Source organism: Budorcas taxicolor, chromosome 12 (assembly GCF_023091745.1).
Source record: "Budorcas taxicolor isolate Tak-1 chromosome 12, Takin1.1, whole genome shotgun sequence".
Lineage (NCBI taxonomy): Eukaryota > Metazoa > Chordata > Mammalia > Artiodactyla > Bovidae > Budorcas > Budorcas taxicolor.
The window spans coordinates 87,014,860-87,041,415 of NC_068921.1; the positions used below are offsets into that span (position 1 = coordinate 87,014,860).

At 55.6% G+C, this 26,556-nt stretch overlaps 1 protein-coding gene across 1 annotated transcript in view; it reads right to left on the minus strand.

The window, feature by feature from the left end:
• The window catches only part of GAS6 (growth arrest specific 6), a 31,883-nt gene extending 19,600 nt beyond the window's left edge, over positions 1–12,283 (minus strand). Inside the window, exons 1-2 of the mRNA XM_052649979.1 lie at positions 12,201–12,283; positions 11,860–12,026 (exon numbers count right to left, since the gene is read on the minus strand). Of these exons, the coding sequence (XP_052505939.1) occupies positions 11,860–12,026; positions 12,201–12,273 (240 nt within the window). The 5' untranslated portion in view covers positions 12,274–12,283. The remainder of the gene's footprint in view (positions 1–11,859; positions 12,027–12,200) is intronic.
• Between the last annotated feature and the right edge of the window lie 14,273 nt (positions 12,284–26,556).

Here is a 26,556-nt window from a genome sequence, read left to right on the forward strand (position 1 = left end):
GGAGGAGTAAATGCGGGAACATGTGGCCAAAGCCCCTTCAAGGAGCTGACCCAAGGCAGCGGGGCCCGCCCAGGTCTGCAGCGGGGCTGCCGTGGGCTTTGGCCGTGTCACGCTCCACGGCATAGCACACTCGAGCCCCTCCTCTCCTTCTGCTCCTCATGAGCCATCGCCCGAAGGGGAGAGGAGAGCCGTTCACGTCCCTGCGGGGCCCAGGTGAGGCTGGGACTCCGCCCCCACGCAGCCACGCATGCTCCCCACCCTGAGCGCAGACGAGCTGGGGACACCCACCCCCAGCTCCGCTGAGCTCTGCGGACGCTGCCCTCCAGACACAGCGTGTCGGTGGTGCCTGAGTGCTTTTGTCCGGAGTGTCTGGGACCTTTACCTGGGTCACACAATGTGGCAGGGCACTCACACCACACTGCAGCAAATGCGGCTGTTTCTCAAACAGTGAGCTGAGAGCTTATTGCTTCCTTTAACCCTCAGCTGTCCACAGTTTTAGTTCCAAAGATCTCTACTCTTCGTGAAAGCAGGCTGGGTGTCACAATAGTTTGCTCATCGACAGGGCGGACACAGGTGTTCTCCCCGGGAGCCGGGGGGGAGGGCCCGCCAGGGCCCGGCCAGGCCAGCACCCTAGTCTCATCTGGAGGCTGCTGTTGCCCAGGCACTGGGCCCCGAGAGCATGAAGCTCAGCACAGCCCCTCCTGCAGGCAGGCACCCAGACTCCCTCGGTGCCCGCTGACCCTGCAGGGCTCCACACATCTTCCTGGCAGGGTTCAGACAAAAGCATTCTTCCCTTCCTTCCCCTAATTCCTCTCCTGAGATTCTCCCAACTAGGTGCGGAGGACTCTATGAGACGGAAGGAAACGTGGACGCTACTTCTCAGGCCACGGGCCTCCCGGATGCCCTAGGCCCTGCTCTCCCAGGAGGACCCTAGGTGGGCCCCCAGGCACCCAGTGCGGGCACTGCGTCCCCTCCGTCCTCAGACACTGACACGCAGGCTGCAGGGAGGTCCTGGAACTAAGCCCTGACGTCACCAGCCAGAGGCACAGGTGGCCCAGGGCCCGCGGCAGCTCCGCACATGCATGCGTGCGTGTGTGTGTGTGAGACAGCTGGGGCTGCAACACCCCTCCACCCCCACAGCCATCCCCTCCCACCCGGCCTGCCCCCACGCGGCAGGGGCCGGGAAGGGTTCTCTGAGTCCCAGTCACACCAGTGTCAGGACGAGCTGCCCTGGATGCTATGCTCAGGGCCTGGGGCAGGTGGCAGTGACTGCTGGGGCATGGAGGTCCCAGCGCCTGTCGCTACTGAGAGCTCTCCCGCAGCCCCCTTCTGCCCCCGGCACATCCCTTCGCACCACCCCCTACGAGTCCCCACTGCCCCGGGGACCTGCGGCATCCCAGCTGCTGGCAGGCCCGGCGTCCGCGGGGCCCTGAGGCAGCTGCAGGCTCCAGCGGATGGGAGACCCAAGGCCCAGGGTGGGGCATGAGCCAGGGACTGGAGGGGGCTGGTCCCTCCCAGCACAGGTTGTGAGAGTGCAGCCGGAAGGCCCGCGTGCGAGTCGTGTTGTGCAAAGCCTCCTGGCGTGGCTCAGTGCTGTGTCTCCTGCCAGGCACGACAATACTCTTGGAAATGGACCTCATAAAACAGGTTTGTTTCCAAATACTGCTCCCCCACAGCAGAGATTTGAAGCTGCTGTCCAGCATCCAATTCTCCCTTCATCCCCAGTAACAGAACTCTGGATTCAGTTAGAGCAAGAGTGCAGCCAGCCGCAGGACTACACGTCCCAGCCGCCCTTGCAACTGGGCGTGGCCGTGTGGCTAAGTCCTGGCCAATGGGACACACAGGGCGCGAGACAGGGTAAAGGCAGAGTGTGGTACCTCCGTTCTCTGGCCTCCTTGCTGGAATGCAGATGTGATGGCTGGTTCTCCAGCATCTTGCCCACTGTGCGAGGAGGCCTGGGGGACAAAGGCCACGCACTCGTGCCGCGGGGCACAAACAGATGGTGTAAGTCCCAGGGCCCCCACCGCTGAGCAGCCCTGGGCAGCCTGCCCGCCACCTTTCACATGAGAGAGAAACACACTGTCTTGTTTAAGCCACTCTGATGAGGACAACCAGTCCATCCTAAAGGAGATCAGTCCTGGGTGTTCACTGGAAGGACTGATGCTGAAGCTGAAGCTCCAGTACTTTGGCCACCTCATGCGAAGAGTTGACTCATTGGAAAAGACCCTGATGCTGGGAGGGACTGGGGGCAGGAGGAGAAGGGGACGACCGAGGATGAGATGGCTGGATGGCATCACAGACTCGATGGATATGAGTCTGAGTGAACTCTGGGAGATGGTGATGGACAGGGAGGCCTGGTGTGCTGCGATTCATGGGGTCGCAAAGAGTCAGACACGACTGAGTGATTGAACTGAACTGAACTGGATGAGGCCAAAGTACCAGGCTAACTGAACTTGAAAAATGAGTGCAAAAATGTGTGTTATGGCCTGCAAAGCGAAGATTTCATGAGTCAGTGAGAATGTTCTGGGAACTGGGCAGCACGAAGGGCTTTCTTTCCTTCTCCTGTGCTCTCCTGGCAGAGGCCTCCCAGGGCTGTGGGCACATCCCCTGCACGGCACTGCTGATCATCCACAGCTTTACTCGGAGAGGCCTTTGTTCTCAAGGCCAAATGCAGCTACGATGCTCACCTGCACGGCTGGGGTGCCCACCAGCAGGACAGGAAGCCACTGGGCTGCACTGGGTCCTAAGCTTCTCCAGGTCCTGAGCCTGCCCGGGGGCCGTCCTGAGCCTCCCCGGGGGCCATCCTGAGCCTCCCTGGGGGCTGGGCCTCGCCACACCCTCTGGTGGCACGGGAGTGACCCCACTGTTGGCCAGGTGCTCTTCCTGGAAGCTGTGGATATGCTGGCAGGAGCGGAAAAAAGCAGGCGTGGAACCTCCTGGGCCCCAAAAGGGCAGCTCCAGCTGACACTTTACAGAGCGACAGGGAACTCTGAGCGCCGCTCCTGCCCCCCGAGCTGTCCCTGCCCACACATGCTGGCGGGCCTTGGGGTGCTTGGACAGCATGGGACGGGGGCAGGGAGAATGCTGCCCAGCTGCTGCCAACAGAGACATGCCCACCAGTTCCTGGTGAGCAGGGGGCCTCCACGGGGAGCCCACAGAGCAGAAGGGCAGGGCAGGAGCCAGCAGAGATGGCTGCGCAGGGGTGAGGCCTCGTGGTCTCAGGAGCTGGGCGAGGGCACAGTGCGTGAGGGCGTGGGGGTCATCCCACACCCAACCCCTCCTTAAAAATTACTTTAAAACGTAACGACCTGCACTCTCCCAGGGTCACAATTCCAGGTGTACACACGTGGACGGCAGTGAGATCGCTGGACTGAAGTCACCACCACAGGGCCAGGGACCCCAATATCTATACTAACCCACAAACCGCAGCAGGGTCTGCAGCCCACAAACAGCTCCGACCTCTGAGCCAGCGGACACAGCACAAGCACATCCCGCGCGCACCGGCAGAGCTGGAGTAAAGCAACAGCCTCGCTGGGTTTACAACGTCCCAGCCCAGCCGCTCGGAATCTCAGAAACCAGGCTGTGAGCATCAGCTTCTTAAAGGGCATTTTCTTTCTAAGTCCCATAGGCAGACCTGCAGTGTCCTTCAGACTGTCTTTAGGTTTTCCACAGACGCTGAGCCCCCGGGCGGGACGATGCATCATTTAGGGGCCTGCCCCGTCATTAGGCAGCAGGGCCCAGCTCCGCACTGGGCTGACCCCCCGGGAGTAGCGTGTACGAGGGCTCAGGGGCAGCAAACAGGGGCCAGACAGAGCTGTCCCTCCCCCAAGGCCACCGGGGGAGAGGCTGGCCCGCGTGTGGGCCCGTGTGCCACCCATGTAACCAGCAGTCTGCAGGCCTCTGGGTCGTGCGGAGTCAGCTCCAGGGAAAACGCAATGGGCCAGGCAACTCAGAGAAGCTGCCCAGCTGGCTTCAGTGGAGGAAGCCTGGGAGGGACTGGGCCCTGGGGGACGCCTGGCTGCAGTGAGCAGGGGGCTTCCTGGACAGACAGGAGCTGGGGCTGAGTCTGCACCAGTTGGGCCTGGTCCCATCCTTGATGGACCCTCAGGGGGCAGAGGGGAGTGTGTCTCAGCATCTGAGTGAGTGAATGTTAGGGAGCTGCTGTCACGGTGGGGCGGGGCGTGGGGGCAGGTGGGCCTTGGGTGTCCTGGAGGTCACTGGGGGTGACAAGGTCCCCCATCCCTCCTGCTGGGACCCCATTTCTGTGCCCCTGAGACCCCTTAGGCCACTGCAACAAGGCAAGACTTGAGGGAGGGGTCTTCCCCTCCTTCGGGGTATCCCCCCCTAAGCTGTCCCTAAGATGCTGGGATCATAGGAGACAGGTGTCCTTGGACAGTCAACACAGCTCAAGAGAAGACCAGCAGCTCGCAGGGCTCTGAAACCCACTGCACCCAGAAAACCCTCCTGGTGGGGAACTTCCCCACCACAGAGCCCCTTCATCTGAGGGGGAGTCAGGGGTGGAGAGAGACAGAGACAGACACCGCCAGACGGAGACAGAGAGACGGAGAGACAGAGAGATGGAGGGGTGTGAGGTCAGCAGTCAGCTCCAGCCGCGCCACGTGCTGGCAGACCCTGGGCGAGCTGCGGACGCGTGAGCATCACTGTCTGCGGACCTGTGAGCGCCGCGTCTGTGGACGTGTCAAAATGACTGTCTGCAGACATGTGAGGACCGAGTCTGTGGACCTGTGAGCACCGAGTCTGCAGACGTGTGAGCGCCGCGTCTGTGGACATGTGAGCGCCGCGTCTGTGGACATGTGAGTGCCGCGTCTGTGGACGTGTCAGCATCACTGTCTGCGGACGTGTGAGGACCCAGCCTGTGGGCGTGTGAGCGCTGAGTCTGCGGACGCGTGAGCATTGCTGTCTGTGGAGGTGAGAGCACCGAGTCTGCAGACGTGTGAGCACTGAGTCTGCAGACGTGTGAGCGCCGCGTCTGTGGGCGTGTCAGCATCACTGTCTGCGGACGTGTGAGGACTGAGTCTGTGGGCCTGTGAGCGCCTAGTCTGTGGATGTGTGAGCTCTGAGTCTGCAGACGTGTGAGCGCCGCGTCTGTGGGCGTGTCAGCATCACTGTCTGCGGACGTGTGAGGACCGAGCCTGTGGGCGTGTGAGCGCTGAGTCTGCGGACGTGTGAGCATCGCTGTCTGTGGATGTGTGAGGACCAAGTCTGTGGGCGTGTGAGCACCGAGTCTGCGGACGTGTGAGCATCGCTGTCTTCATCTCAAACAAACAAGGGGATGGAGGACCAAGACCTGGAGCCCCCTCTGACCTGCAGGCCTCAGGTGGGCCCTGTGCTGGGAGGTGGTGAACCGGGCCTGGGCCACGGGTCAGGCTGGGTGAGTCTTTCATCCAGAATCCTTTCCTGAAGCCAAGGGCAATGGTACGGGCTCTGGTGCCCTCTTGCCTTGAAGGACCTACATAGGAAGGTGACTGTGCTGGGCTGGAAACTTTCGGGAGAACTCAGGGAGGCCAGCAGGGCGCCCGGCACCCAGAGTTCTCTGAACAAGACCCTAGGAGGAGGACAGTGCTGGGAAGAGAGAGTAACAAGAAAAGAAAACAAGATAAGGGAGTCTATAACAGAGCTGCAGGGGAGGGCAGGGTGGACACTCCTGAGGCTGAAAGAACGTGGAGAAGACTATTCCTCCCTGGAGGGAAGCCTGGGAAGTACTGGATGCATCAGGAAGGCCCCAGGCTCCTTCCTCTCCAGGGCTCCAGCGCAGTGCAGGCCAGCTCAGTGCAGTCGCTCAGTCGAGTCCGACTCTCTGCAACCCCATGAATCGCACCACACCAGGCCTCCCTGTCCATCACCAACTCCCAGAGTTCACTCAGACTCATGTCCATCGAGTCCGTGATGCCATCCAGCCATCTCATCCTCTGTCGTCCCCTTCTCCTCCTGCCCCCAATCCCTCCCAGCATCAGAATCTTTTCCAATGAATCAACTCTTCGCATGAGGTGGCCAAAGTACTGGAGCTTCAGCTTTAGCATCATTCCCTCCAAAAAATTCCTAGGGCTGACCTCCTTCAGAATGGACTGGTTGGATCTCCCCGCAGTCCAAGGGACTCTCAAGAGTCTTCTCCAACACCACAGTTCAAAAGCATCAATTCTTCGGTGCTCAGCCTTCTTCACAGTCCAACTCTCACATCCATACATGACCACAGGAAAAACCATAGCCTTGACTAGACGGACCTTAGTCAGCAAAGTAATGTCTCTGCTTTTGAATATGCTGTCTAGGTTGGTCATAACTTTGCTTCCAAGGAGTAAGCGTCTTTTAATTTCATGGCTGCAGTCACCATCTGCAGTGATTTTGGAGCCCCCCAAAATAAAGTCTGACACTGTTTCCACTGTGTCCCCATCTATTTCCCATGAAGTGATGGGATTGGATGCCATGATCTTCGTTTTCTGAATGTTGAGCTTTAAGCCAACTTTTCACTCTCCTCTTTCACTTTCATCAACAGGCTTTTTAGTTCCTCTTCACTTTCTGCCATAAGGGTGGTGTCATCTGCATATCTGAGGTTATTGATATTTCTCCCGGCAATCTTGATTCCAGCTTGTGTTTCTTCCAGTCCAGCATTTCTCATGATGTACTCTGCATAGAAGTTAAATAAGCAGGGTGACAATATACAGCCTTGACGTACTCCTTTTCCTATTTGGAACCAGTCTGTTGTTCCATGTCCAGTTCTAACTGTGGCTTCCTGGCCTGCACACAGATTTCTCAAGAGGCAGGTCAGGTGGTCTGGTATTCCCATCTCTTTCAGAATTTTCCACAGTTTATTGTGATCCACACAGTCAAAGGCTTTGGCATAGTCAATAAAGCAGAAATAGATGTTTTTCTGAAACTCTCTTGCTTTTTCCATGATCCAGGGGATGTTGGCAATTTGATCTCTGGTTCCTCTGCCTTTTCTAAAACCAGCTTGAACATCAGGAAGTTCACGGTTCACGTATTGCTGAAGCCTGCCTTGGAGAATTTTGAGCATTACTTTACTAGCTTGTGAGATGAGTGCAATGGTGCGGTAGTTTGAGCATTCTTTGGCATTGCCTTTGTTTGGGATTGGAATGAAAAATGACCTTTTCCTGTCCTGTGGCCACTGCTGAGTTTTCCAGATTTGCTGGCATATTGAGTGCAGCACTTTCACAGCATCATCTTTCAGGATTTGAAACAGCTCAACTGGAATTCCATCACCTCCACTAGCTTTGTTCATAGTGAAGCTTTCTAAGGCCCGCTTGACTTCACATTCCAGGACGTCTGGCTCTAGATTAGTGATCACATCATCCTGATTATCTGGGTCGTGAAGATCTTTTTTGTACAGTTCTTCTGTGTATTCTTGCCACCTCTTCTTAATATCTTCTGCTTCTGTTAGGTCTATACCATTTCTGTCCTTTATCGAGCCCATCTTTGCATGAAATGTTCCCTTGGTATATCTAATTTTCTTGAAGAGATCTCTAGTCTTTCCCATTCTGTTCTTGTCCTCTATTTCTTTGCGCTGATCGCTGAAAAATGCTTTATCTCTTCTTGCTATTCTCTGGAACTCTGCATTCAGATGCTTATATCTTTTCTTTTCTCCTTTGCTTTTCACTTCTCTTCTTTTCACAGCTATTTGTAAGGCCTCCCCAGACAGCCATTTTGCTTTTTTGCATTTCTTTTCCATGGGGATGGTCTTGATTCCTGTCTCCTATACAATGTCACAAACCTCATTCCATAGTTCATCAGGCACTCTGTCTATCAGATCTAGGCCCTTAAATCTATTTCTCACTTCCACTGTATAATCATCAGGGATTTGATTTAGGTCATACCTGAATGGTCCAGCGGTTTTCCCTACTTTCTTCAATTTGAGTCTGAATTTGGCAATAAGGAGTTCATGATCCGAGCCACAGTCAGCCACAGTCAGGTCTTGTTTTTGTTGACTGTATAAAACTTCTCCATCTTTGGCTGTGCGGGCCCAGGAGGGCTTAGAGGAGCTATCCCACGTTGAAGGTCAGGAAGGGCGGCAGTAAGGAGATACCCCTCATCCAAGGTAAGGAGCAGCGGCTGTGCTTTGGTGGAGCAGCCGTGAAGAGATACCGCACGCCCAAGGTAAGAGAAACCCAAGTAAGATGGTAGGTGTTGCAAGAGGGCATCAGAGGGCAGACACACTGAAACCATACTCACAGAAAACTAGTCAGTCTAATCACACTAGGACCACAGCCTTGTCTAACTCAATGAAATTAAGCCATGCCGTGTGGGACAACCCAAGATGGGCGGGTCATGGTGGAGAGGTCTGACAGAATGTGGTCCACTGGAGAAGGGAATGGCAAACCACTTCAGTATTCTTGCCTTGAGAACCCCATGAACAGCATGAAAAGGCAAAATGATAGGGTACTGAAAGAGGAACTCTCCAGGTTGGTAGGTGCCCAACACACTACTGGAGATCAGTGGAGAAATAACTTCAGAAAGAATGAAGGGATGGAGCTAAAGCAAAAACAATACCCAGCCGTGGATGTGACTGGTGATAGAAGCAAGATCTGATGCTGTAAAGAGCAATATTGCGTAGGAACCTGGAATGTCAGGTCCATGAATCAAGGCAAATTGGAAGTGGTCAAACAGATGGCAAGAGCGAACGTTGACATTCTGGGAATCAGTGAACTAAAATGGACTGGAATGGGTGAATTTAACTCAGATGACCATTATATCTACTACTGTGGGCAGGAATCCCTCAGAAGAAATGGAGTAGCCATCATGGTCAACAGAAGAGTCTGAAATGCAGCACTTGGATGCAATCTCAAAAATGACAGAATGATCTCTGTTCGTCTCCAAGGCAAACCATTCAATATCACGGTAAACCAAGTCTATGCCCCAACCAGTAACACTGAAGAAGCTGAAGTTGAATGGTTCTATGAAGACCTACAAGACCTTGTGGAACTAACACCCCAAAAAATGTCCTTTTCATTATAGGGGGCTGGAATGCAAAAGTAGGAAGTCAAGAAACACCTGGAGTAACAGGCAAATTTGGCCTTGGAATGTGGAATGAAGCAGGGCAAAGACTAATAGAGTTTTGCCAAGAAAATGCACTGGTCATAGCAAACACCCTCTCCAGGGCCCCACAGCCCCTGGAATCAGGAAGGTACCCACAGCTACCTGCTCAGAGGAGGGGCCTGTCCACAGAGAGGAAGGCGGCCCAGGGTGGAACAATATGCCTGGGCAGGAAGCACCCAGAACACACCCAGCACAGAGGGCACCGCCTCCATGGATTCCAGGGCGGGCACGTGGCCCAGAGAGCCCACTCCAGGTGCCGGAGCCCCCACCCAGCCCGGGCACAGGGTGCCCTCCCCCCCCTTCTGCCCCGCCCGCAGCCCTGGAGACTCGGGACGGAGGAGGACGTCCTGCTGCAGCTGGCGGGTGAGGACAGGCTGTCCTGGCAGCGGCCCCTTGAGCTGGCAGTGCTCTCAGCCCAGAGGCCGCGGCCTCCCTGTCATACGTCAGGATGCACGCGGCTCCCGCGACTTCCTGAACTAAGGCCAGGGCCTCGTTGGGGTCACACCCACACACGATCACAAAGAGCCTGGAGTCTGAGGGCCAGGAAGCGATGCTCCTCAGGAGAGACCAGACTCTCAGGAGCCGGGGCCCATGGGCAAGGCCATAGGGCTGCCTCACTCGACGCGCTGCTTTTCCAAAGGCTTATTAGCAGTGAGTTGTGTTTGCAGGGTCTCCCCCTGTCCTGGGATACAGAACTTCTTCAACGTGAGGGAGGAGATGGCGTGGACGCCTGGAGGGGCATCTGGTTGACCAGAGCAGAACCGGACATGAGGAAGTCCCCTAAGCACCAGCCCCAACCCCCAACCCGAACTGGCTCCTCCGGAAGCCACCACCCCTCAGTGAACGCAGAAGGAGCCGGTCCGCCCGGGAAGCTGGTAATAAGGGGAAAGGTGTGACTGTGATTCGGGGACGGGTCAGGAAGCAGGACAGGGTTCTGAAAAATCACACGCGGCTTTGATGTGCAAGGAGTCCACGTGTTCCTGACGGGGTGGATGGGGCGGGTGTGGGAGGCAGCTCCCCCGGGAAGGGAGGGCAGGGCGCCGGGGGAGCACGAGGCCCTGTGTAAAAGCCGCTGCCCTGAGCACCGCTGTCCTTGCCCTCGTTTCACCCACTGCAGACGAGGTTCCTGAGGAGAGCGTGGCCACCCACTCCCGTGTTCTTGCCTGGAGATCCCCCATGGGCAGAGGAGCCTGTGGGGCTGCAGTCCACAGGACTGCAGTCAGACCACACTGAGCAATGAAGCACAGACACGGTTGTAACAAGCCTGAGATCAGCTCCAGCGGGGCGGGGCAGGCTCTGGGGAGGGTGCGGTGGCCAGCGTGCAGTGTGTCCAGCCCAAGGCCTCTCTGTCCTGCAGGAGCAGCGCTGGTGGGGGAGGCGGCCTCACCGCCCGGTCACCTGCAAGCCCCATCCCGTGCTCTGTAGGAGCCAGCGCTCCAGGCTGGGCCTGCGACTGGCAGGAACACACTTATCACACACCCCGCAGCCAGGCAGCGACCCAGGCAGCCAGCACACAGCCCGCATGGGACCTTCAGAAACGCTCCGCGGAGCAAGCTCCGCGGGGCCAGCAGGACGGGCAGAAGAGACGGGGCGGGGCAGAACTGCTGCTCACAACGGGCCGACGCACACCACTGCTGACCGAGAGCCACCGGTCACAGCTCAGCCCTGCAGCTGCGGGCTGTGCCAAGGCCAAGGAAGGGCACAGCTCGGCCATCGCCATCAAGCTTGTTTCACAGAGGGGACCACGGGGTGGGTCAAGCCAGCCAGTCAGGAACGTGAAAGCCTGCAGCCTGAGATGCTTATTCCACCCCAGAAGAATTCTTTAAAAGAAATATTCCAGTAGAAGCAAAGACAGCTGTGAAATCATCCTGACCTCAGGGTGTGAAGTGCGGCAGGGTGAGCCCACCCCTCTATCAGCCCTACTTCCCTGCGGGGGGCTCCCGGGCACACACCCCAGCCTCTGCCCCACCTAAGATGGCACAGGGCACCCAGGGCCACTCCCCGAGGCCGGCTGCCTGTCACCCCACGTTCTTCACGACATTATTAATAGAAGCTTGTTCTGAGCCAGCATCTTAGGCTCCTGCAGTCTCCGCGGTTCCCAGGGCGCACCTTGCGGCCTCCTGGCCCGCCCTCCCGCGTGTGCCAGCCCTGCTCCGCCCTCCCCGTCCTCCCTGCCCGGGACCTGCTGCCTTCCGGCACTCCAGCCCTCCGTCTTTGAAGCTAAGGCTCCCGCCTCTAGCTAGATAGGGAACGGCGGACAGCCCCACCCCCTCCTCTAATCTGGCCAAGGGGGCAGGGAGGCAGGAAACTGTTCCGGCTCTCCAACCATTTATTTCGTTTACGTTAAGCCGGACCCTACTGCTTTCTGGCTGAGCTGTCAGAGTTGCAGTTTCCCTCAAGGCGGCTGCCTTCCGAGGCCTGCCGCGGTAAGTGTCTGCGGGCGTCCGCAGGACCCCCCGCGGGCATCGGCCGCCCCTCCTCCACGGAGGGGCACCTGGCATCACCGGGAGAACAGGGGCTCGAAAGGAGGAGGCCTGAGGGTGGCCGGGGCGGCACACAGCGCCCTGCCCTTCCGCCGCCGCTGCCGCCCTCCTCCCTGCGTAAGGGTCGGTGTGCCCGCAGGAGGGTTTGCCGCAGACCCCCGGCTCCCGCCCGTGCGCGCGCAGACCGGGGTCCCCTGAAGGGTGGTGCCGCGGGAGCGGGGCTCGAGGGGACCCGCCTGCCCCGACGCTCCGCTCGCGGCCCCAAGGCTCGGGGCGCACTCCTCGCCGCCCCGCGCGGCCCCGCGCTCACCGTCTCGGGGTCGTTCTCGAACACCTCGCGGGCCTCCTCCCGGCTGCACATCTCCTCCACGCACTCCCTCTCCAGGTGGCCCTGCTTGGCCTCCTCGAAGACCTGGTAGGCGCGGCGCTGCCTGGGCCTCAGGAACTGCGCCGCCTCGCGCGCCCGCAGCATCACGGCTTCCCGGGCGGGCGGGAGGAGCGGGGAGAGAGCGGAGACGCGCCGTCAGCGCGGCGGCGCCGGGGCCGGGGCGCGCGGGGTGCGGGCGCCGAGGCTCCCCTCGCCCTCCGGGGGGGGCCGGGTGCTGGGGGGGTCTCCCGGCCCGGCGCGCCCCGGCCCCGCGCGGTACTCACTGTGCGCCGACTCGGAGGCCAGCAGGAGCAGCAGCAGCGCGGTGCCCAGGGCGGCGGCGGGTCCGGGCGGCATGGCGCGGCGGGGCGGGGCGCGCCGGGGCCGGGGCCGAGGGCCAGCACTGAGACCGGGGCCGGGGGCCGGGCGCGCGCGGTCAGAGCGCCCGGGGGGCCGTGGCGAGGCTCGGGCGCCGAGGGGCCGTGGCTCCGGGCATCCTGAGCGGGCGGCTCTGAAGGTCACATCCCGGCGGCGGCACCGCGGCGCTCGCGCGGGGCTGGGCGAGGGCGGCGGCGGGGGCGGGGCGCGCGGCAGGACCGGCCTCGGGGCCGCGCGGGGCGGGCGGGGCGCGCCGGCCTCTCCGGCGGGCCGAGCCGGTTTCCTCGGGAAGATCAAAGCCCCGAGGGGCAGCGGGTCTTCCGGACGAAGGCGGGGAGTCCCCACTTCCCCCGCGCCCGCGCCCGGGAGCTTCGCCCCAGTCGCGGGTTAAGTTTATGTCACCGGGCGGTGCGGACGCGGAGAGGAGGCCACGCGAGTCCAGCCTGTCAGGTACAGACGGACATTCACCAGCTTCCGACCTCTTTCCACCCCGTTCCCCAGCCGCGCCCCAGATCTCCGCGTCCTTTCAGAAGACTTCATTCCGGGGCACGTACTGTCAAGACTATGCACCCACCAAAGGAGAGAGAAACTGAAGTCAAAGCGAGCCCCACTGGGGTCCAGGGAGCGAGATTAGATGATGTCCTTCCGTACTTTCTGTTTTCACGGCGATGACGCTGGACGACCTCGGGGGCTCCCAGTAGCTATTTAAACCGAAAGCAGCGTTCTCTCCTTCTGGGAGACCAAGACTTTCTGTCTCTCGTCCTGGAGTATTTCGCAAAGTCACAATAAACACACACACAAGCAAAACCGAAGCAGAGCAGCCCCCTCGGGGGACCGGGGCGGGCAACCGGCCGGCGCCGCCTCGGGGGTCCGACCGGAGCACGCGCCCGCGACCGACCTCCACCCCGACCTCCAGTCCGCACCTGCGCCCACCCCACCTTCCCTGGCGGGACATGAGCGCCGCTGGTGGCAGGTGTCTTGAGGTCAAAGGTCTGAAGGCGGCATAGTGAACGTGAATATCAGCGAAAGGGACGCTCCTCCAACCTCTACAGAGAGAATTAACACTTGAATAGCCCGCACGTCGGCCTCTGTGTCTGCACTCTGTCCCTAGCCTCCCACCTCAGCCGGGACTCCACGAGCAGTGACTCAAAGCCGGCTTGGCAGGCGCTCTCACAGAATATTGACCACGTTAGTCTTCCTGCTTGTCCTGAGGAGAAGCCCTGCTGTCAAAAATCTGGGTGAGGTGGAAAATCCTTTAGTCGTGATTTACACCGGATCTTCAATCAATTGGTGGCATTCTGTTGTTGGAGGTCCCAGAGCTTCTTGGATCTGTGAGCTTACGGTTTTCATCGAATTTGGAACAATATTTTGCCATTATTTTTCAGATGCTGTTTCGTGTCCCTCAAGCCTCTCCTCTCTTCTGGGAATTCCAGTGGCACGGACGTATGGCTACTTAAATTTTCCCAGTGTTGCAGCCACGCGTTCCGGGAAACAAACTCACTCAGAAGGACAGTGCAGATAGCGGAGTGAACTACACTGTCGGGCCCGAGGCAGAGTCTCCTCTCAGCCAAGGACCCCGACCAGCTTTTCTGAAAACTTTATATACCCTAAGTGCACGTGCCCAAACCCATCTCCCCCAATTCCCTGAAACTAGTCTGAACAAAAGAAAAGAAGATACAATCAAAGTTAACCCATGATTCATATGCCTTAAGCCTAGGTCGTTAACAGTGGACAATTATCAATAGGCCTGTGGTCATACCCCAATAAGCATAATAGAATTTATGATTCTATTCGGTTACACAGATAATTAGGGTATTCTTTTAGGCAATGGGGAGTCTAGGTATGAGCCCTGGGGCTCTTCCATCCAGGGGGCCTGGTTTTCCAGTTGGTGTGTCGTTTCCATAGATACTGGGCATAGAGCTCCAAGTACACTGTCTGGCCCTAGATGGAGTCCTGCTTTCAAGATGCAGCCTGCTCTGTCTGTTTCCTGCTTCATTCCCCCCTCTTGATGCTCTTAACTCATAGTATGAGCATCATTCTTAGGGATATACCGCACCCTGACTCTCCAACCTCCAATTTGGGAGAACGACATCAACCTTTGGGTTGGTGACAAAGTTCATAATACATTGTAAAATAAGGGTCCACAAAGCAGAACTATCAGGGCAACTGTAACAATGGCAAATATAGTCTTCCACCAATCACCCTTCACCCAAGATAGGACCGAAGTCCAAAAAGGAAGATTTTTCATCGGACATTCTTTTACCTGACCTTTCCTGTCATCTAGGGTGGCTGACATGCAGCGAGATGAATCAGGATTATACACACAGCATTCAACTTTGATTATAGCACAGGCCCGTCTTTGTCCTGAAACTATGGCTTGTCTCAAGATGAGACCAGCAAGTCCTTGCAGCAGCGGCTGATTGCAGAGCTTCACCTCTGCTTCTTCTTTAAGATGACCTTGGTTTCCGGGGATCGGTGGGGTCCTTTGGTGGAGTCCGCCCGGCGTTCTCCGGGTCTGCTGGTATGCTCTCCTCACCCTCGAGTGGTGGATCCAGGCAGTGACTCCTGCGACTCAGCTGCAGTCGGGCTGCTGAGCGCAACAGCAAGCGGGCCCTTGCAGTGTGGGGCCAGGAGGCGAGCTTCCGGCCCTCGACCACACCTGATCCCAGGCGCAAACTTGTGAATCTGTTCCCCAAGGGGGAATGGCACCCTTTCTTGTACAAGCTTCAGTTCAGTTCAGTTCAGGTCAGTTCAGTCACTCAGTCGTGTCCGACTCTTTGCGACCCCATGAATCGCAGCACGCCAGGCCTCCCTGTCCATCACCAACTGCCGGAGCTCACTCAGACTCACGTCCATCGAGTCCGTGATGCCATCCAGCCATCCCATCCTGGGTCGTCCCCTTCTCCTATTGCCCCCAATCCCTCCCAGCATCAGAGTCTTTCCCAATGAGTCAACTCTTCTCAAGAGGTGGCCAAAGTACTGGAGCTTCAGCTTTCGCATCATTCCTTCCAAAGAAATCCCAGGGCTGATCTCCTTCAGAATGGACTGGTTGGATCTCCTTGCAGTCCAAGGGACTCTCAAGAATCTTCTCCAACACCACAGTTCAAAAGCATCAATTCTTCGGCGCTCAGCCTTCTTCACAGTCCAACTCTCACATCCATACATGACCACAGGAAAAACCATAGCCTTGACTAGACGGACCTTAGTCAGCAAAGTAATGTCTCTGCTTTTGAATATACTATCTAGGTTGGTCATAACTTTTCTTCCAAAGAGTATGTGTCTTTTAATTTCATGGCTGCAGTCACCATCTACAGTGATTTTGGAGCCCAAAAAAATAAAGTCTGACACTGTTTCCACTGTTTCCCATCTATTTCCCATGAAGTGATGGGATTGGATGCCATGATCTTCGTTTTCTGAATGTTGAGCTTTAAGCCAACTTTTTCACTCTTCACTTTCACTTTCATCAAGAGGCTTTTGAGTTCCTCTTCACTTTCTGCCATAAGGGTGGTATCATCTGCATATCTGAGGTTATTGATATTTTTCCCGGCAATCTTGATTCCAGCTTGTGTTTCTTCCAGTCCAGTGTTTCTCATGATGTACTCTGCATAGAAGTTAAATAAGCAGGGTGACAATATACAGCCTTGATGTACTCCTTTTCCTATTAGGAACTAGTCTGTTGTTCCATGTCCAGTTCTAACTGTGGCTTCCTGGCCTGCACACAGATTTCTCAAGAGGCAGGTCAGGTGGTCTGGTATTCCCATCTCTTTCAGAATTTTCCACAGTTTACTGTGATCCACACAGTCAAAGGCTTTGGCATAGTCAATAAAGCAGAAATAGATATTTTTCTGGAACTCTCTTGCTTTTTCCATGATCCAGCAGATGCTGGCAATTTGATCTCTGGTTCCTCTGCCTTTTCTAAAACCAGCTTGAACATCAGGAAGTTCACGGTTCACATATTGCTGAAGCCTGGCTTGGAGAATTTTGAGCATTACTTTACTAGCGTGTGAGATGAGTACAACTGTGCAGTAGTTTGAGCATTCTTTGGCATTGCCTTTCTTTGGGATTGGAATAAAAACTGACTTTTCGAGTCCTGTGGCCACTGCTGAGTTTTCCAGATTTGCTGGCATATTGAGTGCAGCACTTTCACAGCATCATCTTTCAGGATTTGAAACAGCTCAACTGGAATTCCATCACCTCCACTAGCTTTGTTCGTAGTGAAGCTTTCTAAGGCCCACTTGACTTCACATTCCAGGATGTCTGGCTCTAGGTGAGTGATCACACCATCGTGATTATCTGGGTTGTGAAGATCTTTTTTGTACAGTTCTTCTGTGTATTCTTGCCACCTCTTCTTAATATCTTCTGCTTCTGTTAGGTCCATACCATTTCTGTCCTTTATCGAGCCCATCTTTGCATGAAATGTTCCCTTGGTATCTCTAATTTTCTTGACGAGATCTCTAGTCTTTCCCATTCTGTTCTTTTCCTCTATTTCTTTACATTGATCATTGAAGAAGGCTTTCTTATCTTTTCTTGCTATTCTCTGGAACTCTGCATTCAGATGCTTATATCTTTCCTTTTCTCCTTTGCTTTTCACCTCTCTTCTTTTCACAGCTGTTTGTAAGGCCTCCCCAGACAGCCATTTTGCTTTTTTGCATTTCTTTTCCATGGGGATGGTCTTGATCCCTGTCTCCTATACAATGTCACGAACCTCATTCCATAGTTGATCAGGCACTCTATCTATCAGATCTAGGCCCTTAAATCTATTTCTCACTTCCACTGTATAATCATAAGGGATTTAATTTAGGTCATACCTGAATGGTCTAGCGGTTTTCCCTACTTTCTTCAATTTAAGTCTGAATTTGGCAATAAGGAGTTCATGATCTGAGCCACAGTCAGCTCCTGGTCTTGTTTTTGCTGACTGTATAGAGCTTCTCCATCTTTGGCTGCAAAGAATATAATCAATCTGATTTTGGTGTTGACCATCTGGTGATGTCCATGTGTAGAGCCTTCTCTTGTGTTGTTGGAAGAGGGTGTTTGCTATGACCAGTGCATTTTCTTGGCAAAACTCTATTAGTCTTTGCCCTGCTTCATTCCGCATTCCAAGACCAAATTTGCCTGTTACTCCCGGTGTTTCTTGACTTCCTACTTTTGCATTCCAGCCCCCTATAATGAAAAGGACATCTTTTTGGGGTGTTAGTTCCACAAGGTCTTGTAGGTCTTCATAGAACCATTCAACTTCAGCTTCTTCAGTGTTACTGGTTGGGGCAAAGACTTGGATAACTGTGATATTGAATGGTTTGCCTTGGAAACAAACAGAGATGATTCTGTCGTTTTTGAGATTGCATCCAAGTACTGCATTTCAGACTCTTCTGTTGACCATGATGGCTACTCCATTTCTTCTGAGGGATTCCTGCCCACAGTAGTAGATATAATGGTCATCTGAGTTAAATTCACCCATTCCAGTCCATTTTAGTTCACTGTCGACGTTCGCTCTTGCCATCTCTTGTTTGACCACTTCCAATTTGCCTTGATTCATGGACCTGACATTCCAGGTTCCTACGCAATATTGCTCTTTACAGCATCAGATCTTGCTTCTATCACCAGTCACATCCACGGCTGGGTATTGTTTTTGCTTTAGCTCCATCCCTTCATTCTTTCTGAAGTTATTTCTCCACTGATCTCCAGTAGCGTGTTGGGCACCTACCAACCTGGAGAGTTCCTCTTTCAGTACCCTATCATTTTGCCTTTTCATGCTGTTCATGGGGTTCTCAAGGCAAGAATACTGAAGTGGTTTGCCATTCCCTTCTCCAGTGGACCACATTCTGTCAGACCTCTCCACCATGACCCGCCCATCTTGGGTTGTCCCACACGGCATGGCTTAGTTTCATTGAGTTAGACAAGGCTGTGGTCCTAGTGTGATTAGACTGACTAGTTTTCTGTGAGTATGGTTTCAGTGTGTCTGCCCTCTGATGCCCTCTTGCAACACCTACCATCTTACTTGGGTTTCTCTTACCTTGGGCGTGGGGTATCTCTTCACGGCTGCTCCAGCAAAGCACAGCCGCTGCTCCTTACCTTGGATGAGGGGTATCTCTCCCGCTGCCCTTCACCCCATAGTCTCCTCCAAATCCCTTCTTTAAATTTTAATCATGCATTCCAATACAGTTGCCTTAGATTCACTTTCTCCCATCTTGCTTACCTTCTCCGACCTTCTTCTGCTTTTTCTTTTCATTCTGTCTACGAAGTTCTCAGTACCCTATGTACTTCTGATATTTCCACTCAATGACACTTAAATTGCCATTCTGCCTCCTTCCTAATTGGGGTGAGAAGAGCCTTACCTGCCAGATCCCAGAGGGAGAAGGGGGATCGGCGTGCCTTCATCTGCCGGTCAGCACAGCTGAACCAGAACACCACGTGGTCCAAGACTGTTTCTCCCTTAACTTTTAAAGTCCATCTGCCTTGGTGGGCTTGATCAGGTGTGGATGAAAAGACAGATGGATTAAACATCCCATGTCCCAGGCCATCTCCAGGAAAGCCAATTCATACTCACTTATGTATCACTGCAGCCATGAAATTAAAAGACACTTACTCCTGGGAAGAAAAGTTATGACCAACCTAGATAGTATATTCAAAAGCAGAGACATTACTTTGCCGACTAAGGTCCGTCTAGTCAAGGCTATGGTTTTTCCAGTGGTCATATATGGATGTGAGAGTTGGACTGTGAAGAAAGCTGAGCACCGAAGAATTGATGCTTTTGAACTGTGGTGTTGGAGAAGACTCTTGAGAGTCCCTTGGACTGCAAGGAGATCCAACCAGTCCATCCTAAAGGAGATCAGCCCTGGGATGTCTTTGGAAGGACTGATGCTGAAGCTGAAACTCCAGTACTTTGGCCACCTCATGCGAAGAGTTGACTCATTGGAAAAGACTCTGATGCTGGGAGGGATTGGGGGCAGCAGGAGAAGGGGACGACCGAGGATGAGATGGCTGGATGGCATCATGGACTCGATGGACGTGAGTCTGAGTGAACTCCGGGAGTTGGTGATGGACAGGGAGGCCTGGCGTGCTGCGATTCGTGGGGTCGCAAAGAGTTGGACACGACTGAGCGACTGAACTGAACTATGTATCCCCCTCCTTTAGCCTAAAAATTCCGAGGGGGTCAAGAATTTCACAGCAGACGGGACACCTCCTGGGGGAGGGCCGAATACGAGCACACAAAAAACAAGTTTCTTCTCCTAAGAATCCCCTGGCAATTGCTTGGTAATAATTTTCCCCAAGACGACGTGGACACCGTCTCCTAAATGACCTTCTCAAATTTCCTTCCTAAGTGCTAACATGCTTGTCAATCTGTGTACCAAGCAATCGTTGCCACCTGCTTAATCCAGGCTCCTGTGGGTCTGTGCACCTTCTAATCCCTCCCAGGGGGGTGATCAGGCCCCCTCTTCCACCCTACCGGCTGGGTTCCTCCTCACCTGAGCGCTCAGTTCCCCTGCTGCCGTCCACTACCTGCTAACGTGAAAGCTCCGGGCATTGAGAAGCAGAATCCTTCCAGAAGGGCAAGGCGCCTTCCCCCCTCTAGAAGATTCGAGCCTCAAGGCTTCGGAGTATTCCCAAATGGGACTTGTCTCCTCAAAGTGAGGAGTTTCCTGGCCCGTGCACCTAATGTTGTAGCTGTGCATTCTGGGAAACAAACTCACTCAGAAGGACAGTGCAGATAGCGGAGTGAACTACACCGTCGGGCCCGAGGCAGAGTCTCCTCTCAGCCAAGGACCCCGACCAGCTTTTCTGAAAACTTTATATACCCTAAGTGCACGTGCCCAAACCCATCTCCCCCAATTCCCTGAAACTAGTCTGAACAAACGAAGAGAAAGATACAATCAAAGTTAACCCGTGATTCTATGCCTTAAGCCTAGGTAGTTAACAGTGGACAATTATCAATAGGCCTGTGGTCATACCCCAGTAAGCATAATAGAATTTATGATTCTATTCGGTTACACAGATAATTAGGGCATTCTTTTAGGCGATGGTGAGTCTACGTATGAGCCCTGGGGCTCTGCCATGGTTGAGGGGGTGGGGAGTCTGGTCTTCCAGTTGGTGTGTCGTTTCCATAGATACTGGGCATAGAGCTCCAAGTCCACAGTCCGGCCCTAGATGGAGTCCTGCTTTCAAGACGGAGCCTGCTCTGTCTGTTTCCTCCTTCACCAGCACTTACTAAATGCTCTTTTTCACATTTCTCTCTGTATGATTTTGCTACTTTCTATTGCTGGGCCCTCAAGTCCCCCCGTCTCTCCTTTTGCAGCATCATATCCATCCATCCATGCAGGGTCTTCTTCATCTCCGACATTTGTTTCTGTTTCTGGAGCTTCGCCTGAAGCCTTTTCGGGCAGGAACAGAGCTAGCTGCCCTCCTGCTGCAGCCCCGCGGCGCGACCCCTGGACCAGGGACTCTCCAAAGCCCGTGAGCGGAAGAGTCCCACTCTGGCGGAAGGGACTGGAACCGTCCAGGCCTTGAGAGAACCTCGGGGTTGGCGCCTCTGATCATTTCTGGTGGCTCTTTCCCAGTCTTGGGAGTCTTCCCGAGATTGTAGCAATTCAGCCACAGAGGTCTCAGAAGCTCCGTCTTTGGGCCGCGGTCTCCTGGGAGGGAGCAGGTGGCTGGGGCCCCCTCCGTGCAGCCGGAGAGGTCTGGGCCCTCCTCACCTGAGTTCTGTCCCGCAGACTCACTCTCACAGCCTGATGGCATTGTCTGGAATACTGTCATTTCCTAGATTTGTCTGGTTCTGCAGTTGTTTCAGACTCTGCCTGGTACATCAGACAGAAAGTTGAGTCTGGGCCACGTAACACTGTCTTGTCCAGAACAGAACCCTCCAGACATAGTTTAATGAAGGTTTTTTTTTTTTTTTTTTTCCCCAAACCGTGTTTCCCACCCACTGGCAGGTACTTGGGGCTTCCCTGGTGGCTCAGGTGGTAGAGAATCTGCCTGCAACTCAGGAGACCTGCGTTCAGGCCCTAGCTTCAGTGTTTTGTTAACCTGCAGTTTTTAACGATGTAGGGTAGAAATAAGAAAAGGAGTATGTCAAGGCTGTATACTGTCACCCTGCTTATTTAACTTATATGCAGAGTACATCATGAGAAATGCTGGACTGGAAGAAACACAAGCTGGAATCAAGATTGCCGGGAAAAATATCAATAACCTCAGATATGCAGATGATACCACCCTTAAGGCAGAAAGTGAAGAGGAACTCAAAAGCCTCTTGATGAAAGTGAAAGAGGAGAGTAAAAATGTTGGCTTAAAGCTCAACATTTAGAAAACGAAGATCATGGCATCCGGTCCCATCACTTCATGGGAAATAGATGGGGAAACAGTGGAAACAGTGTCAGACTTTATTTTGGGGGGCTCCAAAATCACTGCAGATGGTGACTGCAGCCATGAAATTAAAAGATGTTTACTCCTTGGAAGAAAAGTTATGACCAACCTAGATAGTATATTCAAAAGCAGAGACATTACTTTGCCGACTAAGGTCCGTCTAGTCAGGGCTATGGTTTTTCCTGTGGTCATGTATGGATGTGAGAGTTGGACTGTGAAGAAAGCTGAGCACCAAAGAATTGATGCTTTTGAACTGTGGTGTTGGAGAAGACTCTTGAGAGCCCCTTGAACTGCAAGGATATCCAACCAGTCCATCCTAAAGGAGACCACTCCTGGATGTTCATTGGAAGGACTGATGCTGAGGCTGAAACTCCAATATTTTGGCCACCTCATTCGAAGAGTTGACTCATTGGGAAAGACCCTGATGCTGGGAGGGATTGGGGGCAGCAGGAGAAGGGGACGACAGAGGATGAGATGGTTAGATGGCATCACCGACTCGATGCACATGAGTTTGGGTGAACTCTGGGAGTTGGTGATGGACAGGGAGGCCTGGCGTGCTGCGATTCATGGTGTCGCGGAGAGTCGGACACGACTGAGTGACTGAACTGAACTGAACTGAACTGAAGGTAGAGGGTAGCAGAGTCTTATCAGATGTGAGTTTTTATTTCCACTGTATTTCTCAGAGTACGTGCTGGATCCTGATGTAAAATGCATTTATTGCTGTGGGTTATGGTCCAAAAGTTTGAAAGATGCCGCTTACCATCGTGAGTCGATGTGGCCCGGCCACATGGAGGTGAAAGTGCTGCTGTGAAGGCCCTTCAGGGTTTCCCCGGCTGCTCGCAGCTTAGCCCTGGGTCCCAGGACCCCCAGGCCGACCAGGGTGGTCGCTCCCCCACTCTGCCCCACTGGGGGTTCCCCGGCAGCCTGTGACTTACAAGTGGTCTTGTGCCGAACTCTGTGTGGTTTCGTGGAATGCTCTAGGGTCTTGCTGGAAACAACAGCCATCCCCAGGTGAGGCTGCTGAAGTAGCCTGGTCAACCCTGCTTGTCTGAAACTAGTGCCTCGGCCTGAGGCTGGGCCTGGCGAGGGCACACGGGGGTAGGGGGGCCCTGGGCCCAGATGCAGTTCACACCCCCAGGCCACCTCTGTGGTCACCTTTCTCCACCTGTTTCCTTATCTGGGACGCAGCACAGGTAAGGGGCGTGGGAGAGAAGGTGCTGCGGTCGCCTTGCCGGTGTATCTGGCTGCAGGGTCTGCTGCTGCTCAGCAGACGCTGGTTCAGCCCGGGGCGTCCGCGCACTCAGCTCCAGCACATGAGCCGCGTGGGGATCGCTCTCCAGAGGCACCTCGTGGGGCTGGGTATGCGGAGGCCGTGGCTCTCGGAGGACGACTGGGCCAGTGACCTTGCTGTGCTCAGGCAGGAGGCAGCTCCCCGACCTGCAGGCCTTGCGGGCTGGAGCACAGGCTCTGCGCCTGTTTGGGATGCAGCGTGGGCCCGGGGTGGCCCCCTGGGCCAACTGCCGGGACTCCCGGATTCAGAGGCGTGTCCACCAGGGCCAGTGTGGCTGCGTGTGGAGCCCATTGGTTGGGCAACTGAGAAGTCCGGCTGGTGCTGACCTCGCGCTCTGGCGGTGCCGGATGCCCTGGTGCCAGCCGGTGACATGTTGTCTGGGAGCAGTGAGGCGGTGCTGTCCTGAGACCCGAAGAGCCGTGCGGTTCTGAGGGGCCCGGCCAGAGCCCCAGGGTTGCATCTTCGTGGCCCGAGCGGCCCTGGCACCGTGTGCTCAGCTGCTCTGCAGGCTCGCAGAGCCCCCTGAAAGGGCAAGGTTGCTGGGCAGACGGAATGCCACAGACGCCCCTTGTGTCCGTTCACAGAAGAGCCGTTTTACCGGAGGCGGAGATAAACACGCCACAACAGGAAGGTTTACATTTTTAGAATTTGCGGGTCACCAGCTTCTATTTAGAACATTGTTTTTCCTTTCTGGCTGATATGGTGTTTGTTAGAAAACTACGTAAGCTGGCTTAGACTGCATTCTAAAGATCTGAAACCCAGACGCAAAGCCTCCCTTTCCTGGAGCGGCCTCCTCGTGAAGTCACAGTTCACGGGGCTTCCTTCTCAGGCACTGGCACTGGCAGGGCCGTGGGGCTCGGGGGCCAGGGCAGAGCCCCTGCACGCCACCCCGCAAAGCTCCAGGCGGGCTTTGAACCTTATCACTGGGACAAAGACTCGGGTTTTGCAAAGCCTGAATGGAAGTCTCCTTTTCATATCTCCTCATCTTCCAAGCAGATTTTCTTAGCCAAGTAGGTCTGAACACACTGCAAGCTGATTTTAAGTTGAGGCAGAGCAACCATGAGGAGACTGTTCCTGGGAGGGTTAGTGGTGGCTTCTTCCGGCGGGAAGCAGCCACCAGGAAGGGCCTGGACGGGGTAGGAAGGGGCAAGGGAGGTGGGCGCAGGCGTGAGGCGCTGAGAGTCAGCTAAGGACACAGAGCCCTCTCCATCAGTGCTGAGCTGGGGACACAGAGCCCCCTCTATCGGGCACAGGGCCCCCTCCAAGGGGGCTGAGCGGTGGACACAGAGCCCCCTCCATCGGGCCTGAGCTGGGGACACAGAGCCCCCTCCATTGGGGCTGAGCTGTGGACACAGAGCCCCCTCCACTGGGGCTGAGCTGTGGACACAGAGCCCCCTCCATCGGGGCTGAGTCGCGGGCTCTGCGGGGCCCAGGACCATCAGGCCTGAGCTGTGGACACAGAGCCCCCTCCATCGGGCACAGGGCCCCCTCCAAGGGGGCTGAGCTGTGGACACAGAGCCCTTTCCATCGGGGCTGAGTCGTGGGCTCTGCGGGGCCCAGGACCCTCCCCGTTAGCCTCCCACCTTCTGCTTCTGTGACTCCCCAAGTCTCCGTGTAAGACTGATCATCAGTTGCCATTTGCTGAAACATCAGGGTTCCCACAGCTTTCAGCACGCTGGGCAGCAGGGCTTGGAGCTGGCACCTCCCTGGAGTGTAGTGACGCGTGGTGGCCTGACCTCCGCTTGCTGCCCAGGTCACTGAATGCACACACACAGCTGCAGCGGCACGGAGCCCGCTGGGGAGGGGATGCGGCCTCCATGGGCCCGAGGGCTGCCACGTGCCTGGGGCCATGTGGCTGACAGCGGCCACCTGTGGAGGGTGCAGGGGATGGGCCCTTTTACTGTGTTCTTGCATCTCTGCACCGGTTCTGTCTTTTGCAGCAAGCACGAGTTATTGCTGCAACAAGCCCGTGAGTATCGAATGTTGGAGCCCCTGCCGGTGGGGAGGCCCAGGCGCAGAGCGAGGGGCCTCCGTAGATGCAGAGGCCAGGCTGTGAGACCCTCCCAGGCTTTGTGCTTGGAGGAGGCGCCTCCCCTGGTGTCGAGGAGGCTGAGCGTGTGGTGCTGCCTGAGCCTGTGTCTCCGGCCAGCCGCGCCCAGCCTCAGAGGTGCTCAGGGCCGCCCAGACTCAGAGGTGCTCAGGGCTGCCTGTCTGTTGGGCGAGTCACTGGGTGGTTCTGTCTGTAACAGCCGTCAGGCTCTTTGAAGAGTCGGACGACCTGGTCTCTGCTGAGGCCAGGGGTGGGCGCCTGGCCAGGTGCCAGGCCTGCTGTGTCACTGATTGTCCAGCTGACAGAAAGGGGGGGTCGTGACAAGTCAGCAGTGGCATCCCCCGAGCTCGCCCCCTGTTTGGTGACGGGTGCCCTCAGTGCCCGGGCGGGTGGGCCAGGCGGGGCTCCGGGTGGCTCCTCCCTGCTGACCGTGTGATGAGCTGCAGCCCGAGCCGCCTCCCGACTCACGCCAGCGGCACCCCCTGTGGGGACCCGGGTCGGTCCTTCGTGGCCAGAACGTGTGCACCTGTAGGAAGCGGGAAGGGCGACGCTCAGGCGTCTCGGTCGGATCTGCCTTCCAAGGCTCGTCTAACAGCGCCACGGGGGAGGCCGCCTGGGGACCCTGGAGTCGTGTGCAGCCTCAGTTTTGAACTCACCACCTGCTGACAGAAACTGAATCTGGGATTATGAACACAGGTGAGGCGTAAACAAAGGATTGTTTCCTAGATGAGCTGGTCTGAGCCTTGAACTTTAAACAAACTGGTAAACTTTGCTTTAGTTAGTGCAAAAAGCCTGGATTGGTGAGAGCTTGAAGACACCTAGAAATCCTCCTCTGAGGAGGATCAAAAACGTTCCCAGTAGCCGCAGGAGCCCCTGGGGTTGACCAGCTGCTTTAACACTTGTGGCGTTGGTTTCAGCTTCAAGGACAGGCCAGGCGAGCGGTGACCTGTGAGGCCGTCCCCAGCCAAGACACCAGCACGTGGACTTGGGCTCATTTCCTGAGGTCAGCAGAACCAGAAGGCCCATCTCTGCAGGCTCCCGACCCCAGGCTGCCTCCGGGGAAGATTGTCTCTCTGTGGGCATGACATACTGTAGTTTTAAAAATTTTAAAACCTGACTCTCACGCAGATGCAGAATGAACAAGTGTCAAATATTTATGCTCTCATTAACGAGGGAATCAGAGAATTAAGTTTTCCAAGAGCTTTTTAAGGACCTGGTGTCCACAGCCGCTGAGGGGTATGTGTGCAGGGCTGCAGGGCTGGACACCAAGCTGGTGTGTGTCCCTCAGTGTCTTGTGGGAGGAAGTTATTTGCCCCTTTGCCAGTAAAGCTCTGAGCCCACAGCGACTCTGCAGCCCGACTCTGTGACCCACAGGGCGCTGGGCCCAGGTGAAGGCCTGGGGGGCTGGGCAAAGGGACAGGCTGACGGTGGGGTCTCACCTCACGCTCTCTGGCCAGATCTCCAAGTCTGGGGTATTTTTTTCAACACAGATGGTGCTATCCTCTCTGAGAGGAGGCCACCGTACTATCAGACAACGTGGTGTGTCCTCAGGTAGTGTTTAGCC